The sequence below is a fragment of the Amborella trichopoda genome, chromosome 10 (genome assembly GCF_054954075.1).
Source record: "Amborella trichopoda isolate Santa Cruz 75 chromosome 10, AtrichopodaSantaCruz75HAP2 v2.0, whole genome shotgun sequence".
Taxonomy (NCBI): Eukaryota; Viridiplantae; Streptophyta; class Magnoliopsida; order Amborellales; family Amborellaceae; genus Amborella; species Amborella trichopoda.
The window spans coordinates 646,695-657,760 of record NC_142345.1 but is presented as its reverse complement, the minus strand read 5'-3'; the positions used below and the strand labels follow the sequence as shown (position 1 = coordinate 657,760).

General features: G+C 37.4%; 1 protein-coding gene across 4 annotated transcripts in view; it reads right to left on the bottom strand.

Annotated features, from left to right (window-relative positions):
* Nucleotides 1-1,964: 1,964 nt before the first annotated feature.
* The window catches only part of LOC18428036 (SPFH/Band 7/PHB domain-containing membrane-associated protein family), a 28,244-nt gene continuing 19,142 nt past the window's right edge, over nucleotides 1,965-11,066 (bottom strand). For all 4 annotated transcript variants that reach the window (XM_020663522.2, XM_011622809.3, XM_020663523.2 and 1 more), the window contains 5 exons: nucleotides 10,913-11,059; nucleotides 3,470-3,562; nucleotides 3,272-3,393; nucleotides 2,327-2,435; nucleotides 1,965-2,231 (listed from right to left, as the gene is read on the bottom strand). In XM_020663522.2, the coding sequence (XP_020519181.1) occupies nucleotides 2,157-2,231; nucleotides 2,327-2,435; nucleotides 3,272-3,393; nucleotides 3,470-3,562; nucleotides 10,913-11,059 (546 nt within the window). In that variant the 3' untranslated portion in view covers nucleotides 1,965-2,156. The remainder of the gene's footprint in view (nucleotides 2,232-2,326; nucleotides 2,436-3,271; nucleotides 3,394-3,469; nucleotides 3,563-10,912; nucleotides 11,060-11,066) is intronic.

The window sequence follows — 11,066 nt, the reverse complement described above, 5'->3', positions numbered from 1 at the left end:
CAGCTGTTCCAGACCGTGTCATATTTTTGAGATCCACTCAAAATATATGTTTAGAATGTTAAATACCTCATCTCTGATGGCTATTTGGATTTTATTATCCCGGGCTTAGGAAAGTTTTGGTGGAGCAAATTGTTTATTGGTTTCCTCACGCAAGACACCATAGCTTAAGAGGATTTGTGTGACCTGAAATTTTGGATTAACCCTACAACAATGAATAATTAAAATTAAAAGGTCGTTTTTTAATAGGGGTTTTGAATGGTTATGATTAACCTGATCGAACCTCAATCTGGCCTTTATCCATATGATAGGGCCTAGGTCCATTGGAATTACAAGTGTATATTTAAAAAAGGACCCAGTTTCTACGGGGCCAAGCCTGCATATGTCGAAATATGACCCAACCCGCATGAAACAATTTTCTTTTAAAAATTGAACTCTAATAAATGTCCCTGATTTTTGCCGCACAAAGTGATGGATTTATCTTAGAGCTCGTATTCCATCATGTATTTGTTGCACAAAGTGATGGATTTATCTTCGAGCAACATGCTCTTATTCCATCATGTATATAGAGAAGCAAATTCCACTGCTGATGAACGGGCTAAGAAAAGAGTTTTCCAATGGTTTAAAAAACGGATCGATAACCCGGATCGGGCTTCCAAAAAACCGATCCGAATCGGCGAATCTACGATCCGGATCGGGAATCGGGTGAATCGGTCAAAATAAAGCTTAAAAAAAATTCGAAAAAATTATTAAAATTCATTATAAATATTGTTTTTTAGGAATTCAATAAAAAATGAAAGTACTCCATTAAGAATTTTTTTGTTTTTGAATGAATATGCGAATATTGATATGTTTTTTCCCTGCATGAACCGCCATTCAGGATTTAATTTACAATATTTCGTGCTCATCCCTACACTGTTGCTGTTGGGACTTGATATGTGAATAATATGGCTGGGATAGGGTGGCCTCAGAATCATCATCTCTCTCATTTTCTCTTTGAATAATATGGATTAAAAAAAAAAAAAAACAAATTTTCAAAAAAATCGATCATGGATTAAAAAAAAAATCACAAATTTTCAAAAAATTCTATCATGGATTACAAAAAAAATTCGATCATGGATTAAAAAAAAAAAATCACAAATTTTCAAAAAATTCAATCATGGATTACATAAAATTCGATCATGGATTACAAAAAATTCAATCATGGATTACAAAAAACTCTATCATGGGTTACAAAAAAAGCAAACAACAAAAAATTCAATCTTGGATTACAAAAAAAAAAACAAACATTTCGATCATGGATTACAAAAAAAAAAACAAACATTTCGATCATGTATTACAAAACATTCGATAATGGATTACAAAAAATTCTATCATGGGTTACAAAAAAAAAAAAAAAAATTTGATCATGGATTACAAGAAAAGAAAACAAATATTTCGATCATGGATTACAAAAAATTCTATTATGGGTGACAAAAAACCAAAAAATTCGATCATGGATTACAAAAAAACAAAAACAATTCGATCATGGATTACAAAAAAATCGATCAAAGTATTACAAAAAAATCTATCATTGATTACAACAACAAAAAAAAAAAAAAAAAAAATCCGTACGGGACTTGCCGATTCACTGTTCGGACTCGCCGATTCCGTACAGTGAATCGGCAATTCACTGTACAGAATCGTCCGGTTCTAGAGAACCGGACGATTTCCAATTTTTTAGACGATCCGGTCCCCTTTTCACGATTTCCGAGTCGAACCGGGCGAATCCGGTTCGACTTGGCGTTTTTTAAAACACTCGAGTTTTCTTTGGATTTTTTGATTGTATCTCCTATTTTATTTTAAGTTCCATTGTAATCACTTTTCATATCAATAATACTTTTTACTCTAGTCAAAAAAAGGAAAAAAAAGAAAAAAAAAAGAGAGCTCCTGATTTTTAATGGCCCCGTTTCCAACCCCCACACACATTTCTAATGATTCACACCCATTGCTTGCTTTCAATGTTAAATACCACCCATGATCCATATTTTTCTTCAATGTACAAAATACATTCCCAAACCCCAAAATAATGGACAGAGGTATCTGGCCTTCGAAACAACATTTGTGAATATTTCAATTTGCCAAAATCTAAGCATGATTGTAGAGAGAGAAAATCTGATTTATATGTCATCATTTTGCTTCGCTTCTTTTAGAAAATTCCCGATCAATCTCTGGTCAAAAATCATCCCAGGTACCTGCAAATTGCTCTCAAATTTTTAATGATTTGATTGCAATTCACGCATAATGAGAATGAAGAGAAATAATGCAGTTTTCGATAGGGGCAGCATACCTTGTCTCCAAAAAATATCTTTGAATTATTTGCAATAGCTTCGATGAATCGAAGCTCAAGATACTGTGGGGTGAGCTTCAACCTGTTCGCTTCAGCTTCTTTCATCACCCTGAAATCCCAAAACTCAAAATCAAGTCTCTCTCTCTCTCTCTCTCTCTATATATATATATATATATATATATATATATGGAAGATGATAGGGAGAGCCCACAAGAAAAAATGAACCCAACGGTCTAGATTGAATCTGAACTGATCTGACGATCATAGATGTCTGGTAGTGATTGAATTTTAATTTTTTTTTTATAAATCCAAATCACTTGAAATTTGGAGCATGTGTACATAAAAAATTGGTGAATCTTCAAAAAATATGAAAAAAATATTTTACATAAAATAAATTGACCAAAATACCCTTGAAAAGTTTCGGGAGCATTTTGGTCAATTTTTTTCACGAATTAATTTTTTATATTTTTATTAGATGCGGTTTGATAAAAACAACACATGCTTAAAATTTCAAGTAATTTGGATTTGTAGAGTTGACAACCCTCAAAATACTAAAGTTCAAATTAGAAGGGGTTGTGATGGGTATATTTATCAAAACAATTATTACTTTTTTATTAAAAATTTATTTAAATAGACAATTTTACCATTAAGCAAAGGCAAATTTGAAATTTTCACAAAAATACAATGGCATTTTGGAAGTTAGTATCCTGGAATTTTATTTGTAAAGTGCCTTGTCCTTTAGTTACAATTTCAATTTTACCCCTTATGGATGACAAAAGTACCATTTGTCTTGTAGTAATATTTACAAAATTGCCCCACAAAAGTAATTTTTTTAAAAAAATAAACTACAAAATTAATAAATTCATTCTTCACAACTCTCTCTATCTTGAACCTTTATAATTTGAAGGGTTGTGAAGTTTAGAATATCCCTATATATATATGTACCTGTAGAAATCTGCATCCGCCAAACTTTTCTCGCGAGCAAGGTACATATCATTCTCAATTTCTTGCTGCCTCCTTGTGCTTTCCTTTTCCATTAACCTTTGCTCCATGAGGACTTGGCTAACCTACACAAGTTCTCATATAAGAAAGATAAAATAATCCACACAAAGGCATCTCTTTTTCTTTCCATTTTTTGCTAACCTGAGAATTCTTTTCTGCCTCTGACAAAGCGATCTTCTTTTGGGTTTCAGCCTCCTTTTCAGCCACCCGTTGTTTCTCCATTGCAATCAATACCTAGTTGCCAAAAACAAGCCACAATTATTCACATCAAGTTCATTTATTTGTAAGGCAAGCATTTGTTATTCATTATTTCATCGATTTGAAGTATGGTATAGTCATGTGTATCCCTGGCAATGTGCCAAGCCTGGGCCGGCCAAACGTCGTCCCTGGCCTGGGCCTAGTTCCTACAGGGCTGGCTCGATCCTACCCAGCTTGGCCCAGACCAGGCCTAAGAGGCCCTGGCCCCTATCAGGGTCAGGCTGAATACAATACAAGAAAAATAGTAAAAAAAAGGGGCAAGGCAGGACCGAAACGAGCCAGCCCTAGCTCAGGCCAGCACACCCGGCTCTTGGGCTACCTTTTGTGCCCCAGGACCTAGTATTTTAGGGCCAGGCTGACCGGGCAAGACCGGGCTGCACCTCCCCTCCTAGCCCATTGCCAGGCCTAAGTCCTACGCCTTGCCAATGCCCATATGCATTGATATACAATGATGATGGAGAATGACATATTACAACACATCCTATTAAAAGATACATACTAGATCAGATCACTTAAGAACATATGTGAATGTGAGTACCGTATGTCTCCATCTCTCTTTTCTTTTCCTTTTCTCGAAATTGCAATATGTCTAATAAACCCACCACCCCAAGAATGGAAGCGTATCTAACCATAAGTAAATCCAATTCAAAGTAGTTTCAATTGGCATGCAATAAGTGGCAAAAGAAAGCTCTTTCTAAGTTTTGTTACCATTTCAAAACATACTGAGCCAAGATCATCAGAATTAGAATGTTAAACTGTGAAGACAAAAAACACTAAAGGTGCAGAATAAAATAGCTACTTGTTAATGAACAAATAAATGAATGGGGGTGGGTGACCATGCATGAAGATGAAAATTTATACCAAAATAACAAAGAATAAAATGAAGAAAATGACTTCTTATCTTAGTAGAAAAGAGCTGCACTTTCTTTCTGACACTACACTTGCTATCTCATAAACAATAGACTAAGACCCATTCCAAAAAGAGCTACACTTACAAACATGTTTTTCCTAACATTCGTTGATCTCCATAAATTTGAACAAAATGATTCCAAGAAGTCAATGTTAAAGATGTTCAAACAAGGCCAAATCTCCATGACTCAGCTAATATGGTAGCAATATGTCGTTGCATATCCACTAAGGAATGAAAAAAATACAACTAAGAGTTCCTCTGATTATCAATTTATCCAAGGTAAGATGCAAAAAAAGCAGTGAGGTCTTATCAACAATAAACCACGTCCATAATTAAAATAGCATTGTATCAAAGCAATTCATCCTGACATCAAACACCACCTTGGAAACAACTAGGGGAATTATGGATCAGACAACCCTGAAGATGTGCAAAATCCAACTTAGCAGAATCCCAAACTAATAGTATTGCAGAGAACCACAACATATTTAATAGTAACAGGTAGGTGCAAACCAAATCTATTACATTGACACAACCACCCCACATCTCAACAGTTTCCTATTTACAAAATCTGCTAAAACACAATAGTGAGAGTAAAACAGTAGAAAGGTATTAGACAAACCACATTGATGCCTCATGGCAACAGAAGCTTCTTACAACAATCTGCGCATAGAAGATTCCAAGGAGACATTCCTCAAACCTCAATCAGCGCAAATATGAAAGAATAGACAAACAATTCAAAATAGAACCAGATGGCACTATATAAAACCGTTACAATAGAATATTAGTATAAAGCCATCCTTCTCAACATCCTGAATGACTGTAAATACGAATAAACATCTTGTAGTGGCAATTCTCAACAAAGAAGAACACAAAAGAAAACGCTGTGAGGACAACCACCCACAGCATGGTCTGCAATCAGGTCAAAGATGTTCTAAGTCCAAGTAACAAACAAACGAATAAGAGTAATAACAGGAGAGTCACATTCCTCAAGAACAATAACATGCTACCACAGGTTACCAAAACAAGAATAAAACAAGTCCAAACCTCAGCAACTATGGTCAAATAAGCAGTCATTGTGTCGCAGCCCTTTTGAGGAAACAATTGTCGTTCATAGTCTTTTTGGCAGTATGTGGGTCACACCAGCAATGAGGAACCACACCACAGTTGTTCCCCACCTTCTTGGTGCAAAACTGGCACCCAGAAAGGAGATATCTGAGACCAATTCAGCAACAACCACCCATCGATCACGCTGGTTGATCAACCAGCGCGACTTGTTGACTACATGGGGAATCTACAGCATTGTTTATACCCTTGACTTTAAACAAAAACTCAAAATACTTCCTTAGCGACAAATTACAAAATGTTCCTCAACAAATAAAACAATCCCAACACGTCCAACTTGACAAATACTGCAATTCCAAGAACATCCCTATTTCAAATTCAAAAAGATAAAAACTTGTTCCAGCCAGCCACTTGGTGCTATTGACATCAGACTCCCCGGGTTAGAAAGAACTCGTCCTTAAGTTTCGGCAATCATCTTATAAGGCTTTTCCTCTAATTAATGGTGAAGTCCGATGACTACACGGGATTTATCGTTACGAGGAATTAGGTTGAACCCATGGCATTGTCTTTGGTGGTCCAACATTTGGCATACACGGTAGGTAACATGCTGCACATGGAAAGAACAGAGCATGATGTTGGCACCAAAGAAGAGTTGCTATCAATCAAAGAAGTTTGAACCATAATTGTAGATTTACTTACCATTGAAGAAACCATTTCTACCATTTCACAATCAATATGCATAGGAAGGAAAGAACTCACTGAAAGATTGTCAAAATGAAGCCCTAGTTTTAGCATTTGAGCATGGACTGGCTCTTTATACATGACTCCGTCGATGCGCTTGTGAGCTCTAAACAAAGCTGCAAGAGAGATCTCATTGAATCGAACCCCTTTTCTTTTCATCTCTCCTAAAGTTCCCATAGGGGTCAGCCCAAGAAAAAAGCAGCTTACTTGGAGTACCGCAAGCATTTTCTTCTTAAAACCTGTAGATGAACTTAGATTCCAACATCCATGGAAATCAGTACAGAGCAGTGACATAAAATGCCCAAGAATGTTAGGCAATATCAATTTATCCTCTTCACCATGGCTTTGAGGAAGTGCTTCATGGGAGTATAACCTAGGCCATTAGCCTTCACCACCGAATAAGGTTAAACAGCAATGGCTCTCTTTTTCTTCAACAGAAGTGAGTAATTAACTAATCTTCGGCCATTAAATATTGGTTTGTTAGCTGGTGGCATGATAGCTACTGCATAGGCACTAGCATCAGCGAACTCAATGATTCCCACCTATGCAACTCTGAAATTGGGGCCACACATCATGCAAATCAGTGGTGAACTCTCAGTGCAAACAACAGTAAGGGTCCAAAGAACACTCAGATCAACCATTGCAAATGCAGCAACACAAATACTATCTCCCTTGCCTCTCACATAGCCATTCACTGCATATCCAGCAGTAGGCTCATTACTCCCAATAAAGGTAAAGCATGGCTCAAGAAAGAGCTTGAATGCCTCTTTATAACATAAATTGTATTGTAACAATCCAATAGCTGATTCAAAACCCACTTGAGGTCTCAAACTCAGTCCGAGAGCTTGGGCTGTCTTTATATGCTCAAGACTGTGGAGAATTGCTAATTTATCCATTTTCAGGCCTAAAGTATTAAGTTCTAGAACATAACTCAAAGCAATACCTCCATGGACATTGCCAACACAAGCTCCTATCAGAAAGCTCCAATTGATAATCCCTCGATTCAAACACTTGAAAGAGAACCAAGCACCTTCTAGTGAACCTGTCTTGGAAAAGTGTAACAAAAGAACTCCATGCCAAAGTATTTGAGCCTAAGGCCCGCTTAATGTTCAACCCATAAACTCGCAGACTCAAGACTGAAGATCTTGAGTTCAAGCATAAGCATGCCATGGTAATGGAGAAAACTACTTAAACAACCTCATAAATACCCTTACCTCGGTGACTCACAACGTCAAACACTGAATTTGTGAAAATCCCCAGAACCAAACTTCCGCTGCACCACTCTGTTGTAACAATACCAGCCAGTGTATATTGAGAAGACCAATGGGTTTTAATATCATGAAAGAGTTGTGATCCTTGGATGAAGAGTCTCAAGGTCACAAGACTAAAGATTAGAGTGTGCCAAGGTACCATGCCTCAAGATATCTCATTCATCACATTTTGTACATATTGAAACCGCCATCTCTGTAAAGCATGTCCATGATATTAGCAGTCCTAAACACATCTGAGAAAACTCGCTCACGAACTTTGAAATGGGTTAAGATGAATCCTGCATTACAAGAACAACTTTTCTCAATTCGAACTTGGTGAGTTGCTATCATGATCTTCCACTCAAGACAAAGCAATAGCTCATCCAGCCTTTCAGCATTAAGGGCAATATCATACATTTTTTGGTGGGCATTCTTTTCAACGAACTTATCAATTAGAATCCCCGTTGAAAAAGGAATTAGCTTCTTGGTGCATATCTCCCATATAACCCCCAATTCAGGAAAGACGTAGAGAACTATGGAACAGCCAAGTTTTAACAGCATATGGTTGGAGAGTGAAGTCCTTTGAGTCAAAATACAAAGGATTGCCACCACCATCGAGAGAAAGGAATTCTTTATAGTCTCTCCCTCTAACTGGCTCTTAATCTATGTCTTCACCTCTATCATCAACATAATTTTTCTAAGCACTTCCTTCGGGGACAAAGAAACCATTTATCTCCAATATTCTAAAGATCAACTCCTTCACATCCCTCCATTTCTTCATCAAGGATAGCATTCACGAAAACCTCATCAAGGGTAAGATTGATCCTCTTAAATGATGAGATCACCACTAAAGTCGTTATCACCTACTTCTTCTTCAATACCTGAATCTTCATCATGATATACGTCAAAGATTGATGGAGAATCCCAATTTATGATTTGTTGGTTTTGGGAAATGTTTGACAAGAACAAGGCCTCTTCCATGGTTGTCCCATAATACAGTTCCACAACACCTGCTCAAATCATCATCGATTTTGCGCCTAGGGCAATGACATTGTGCATTCAACTCTTGACTATGATCGGACCATGAATCTGACCTGTCTGACACCAACTTGGTCTCTGACTAGTGGTGCTCACCAAAGAAACCCATAAATGTTGCTCTCATCATTGTAGACCTTATCTCGCGTGGAGAATGCTGATTGTAATCATGCACTAGCAAGGCTACTACCTCCTTTAGATCATTTGCCTTTTCAACTAACTCATCATGCATCAGCAAGGCCGCTGATTCATTTTTCACCCTTTCCACCATCCAGTTCAAGTGATGAGCACCATATATATGACCACTTCTACCATGACTAGCCATTGTGATCGGCAAATCTTACAACCTTGGCTCTAATAGTGCAAAACCGGCATCCAGAAAGCAGAGATCCAAATTTGATTCAGCAACAACAACCTGTCGATCATGCTGTTCGATCAACCAAGAGGAAAACTTCCTTGATCACCATCAATAAAGGAAAAGGAACAAGGGTCTTTCGAGCCCTAATCACACTACTACTCCTAGTAGGGTTGCACCTCTAAACAAAGTAGGCCCCTCTCAACTACACAATGTAGGAAGAAATACTATTTTCATCAATCAATCATCTACAACAATGTACAATATATAAAAACCCACCCATGGGCCCTAGACATTGACCAAAATATCCCTAACAAAATAGTAGAATGACCAACCTACCCTTATACCCTATTCCCATACAATTAAATCAATCAGCTTACATGCAACCTAGTTCCCATGTTACAAGTTCCCATTCATGCAACCAATTCCCATGCATAAGAACTCTACATCATTAACTCTTTCACTTGAGGTAATTCAAAACAACATTATTTGAACTTTGACTTGTTAACTAAATGGGGAATCTGCAGCACTCTGTTCTACGCTTGACTTGAAACTTAAACTCAAAATAACCATTTAGGTACAAATTACAAAATGATAAAAAAAAAAAACAATCCCAACACATCCAACTTAACAAATACTGCAATTTCAGAAAAGTCCCCACTTCAAATTCAAAAGAATAAAAACTTGTTCCAGCCAGCCCCTTGGTGCAATTTGCATCATTTCTTCTCCCTCCTCTACCAACTTCGGAGTGTTTATGTGGCAAGCTTTCATTATGGCCTTGGTATGGTACATTTCGTTTGAGAGAGATGAATTTTTTAGGGTACAGAGAAACAGATTGAACTAACCAAGGACAGTATTAAGGCCATGGCCATAGAGTGGGCTAGAACGTGCAAGGAATTCAGAGGTTGCCCAATGGGGGATTTCCTACTTAACTGGTAACCCATCAGTAGGTCTGTCCCAACATCTGTCCCTAGGCCCTCCCACCAAGTTGCAACAGCATCTGGCATGATTAAACTCAACTTTGATGGTTTACTCAACTTTGAAAGGTGCAATCCAGGCAGGGCTGGGGTTGGAGTCAGCTTTCAAAACTCCTAGACTGCCATGCTTATCTTTTTATCAGGTCCTATAGATGTTGTTAGATTGAATACGACTGACTATCGCTCTCCTTGAAGGTCTCAAATGCTTTGACTGAAGATGGCGTCGCTCATGTTAATCAAAGGAGAACCTAAGAACTTCGTAAACTAGGGTAATAAGTCATCTCCCCCTTCTTGGAGACCGGAATTTGTATTCAAACATGTAGTCCACTTGCATACCTATCTTCAACTATCATTTCACCAAACTTGGTGAGAGGCAAACGATTTAGAGGGCAAACATACCAAACAGGGGGCCTTCGGTCTAGATTTTATTATTCACTCACTTCAATCTTAGAGGACTGTTCCTTTTTTGTACTTCCCACCCCCACAATTTTGACTGTGAAACATCTAGTTTCTTCGTGATGTAGCGATCACATTAGTGCCATCATATTTGTATCTACTTTAGGCTCGTGTATTCTCAACATCTTTATATATTAATACAATCTTGTCTACTTCTTCACAGAGAGAACCAAAAAGAAGAAGAAGAAGAAGAAGAAGAGGCTCCAAGAATTCATAATCTGCTATAGTATTGCAATAAGACATTCCAAGACAAGCAACTTATAAGACAATGACCTATGAAAAACATAGTCCATTTGATCATCATGGTCCTAACCTATCAAAGCAGAAAATTACCACAATGGGGGTTCTGACTCCCTCTCTGATCATGGTCTATTTCAATGAACCATGATGGCCCAACTAGACTACAATTATTGAAAAAGAATGACCAAGTGGACCATGGCCTTCCATAACATAATGAATTATACCATACATCCCTTATTTTACATTCAAATGAGTGCATCCCAACATCTTGATTTTAAATGACTGGAGGTATATATTTACTTTTGTGCGCTCTTCTTCCATCTGTTCATAATTCCTTTTTATGCTGACTGGGATTGTTGGTTTCGTCACACGCACATTTATGATCTCAACACCGGGAGCATAACGAGTGCAATCTGCTTGAAGATCTTCCTTCATCTTTTCATCAATCTGTAGA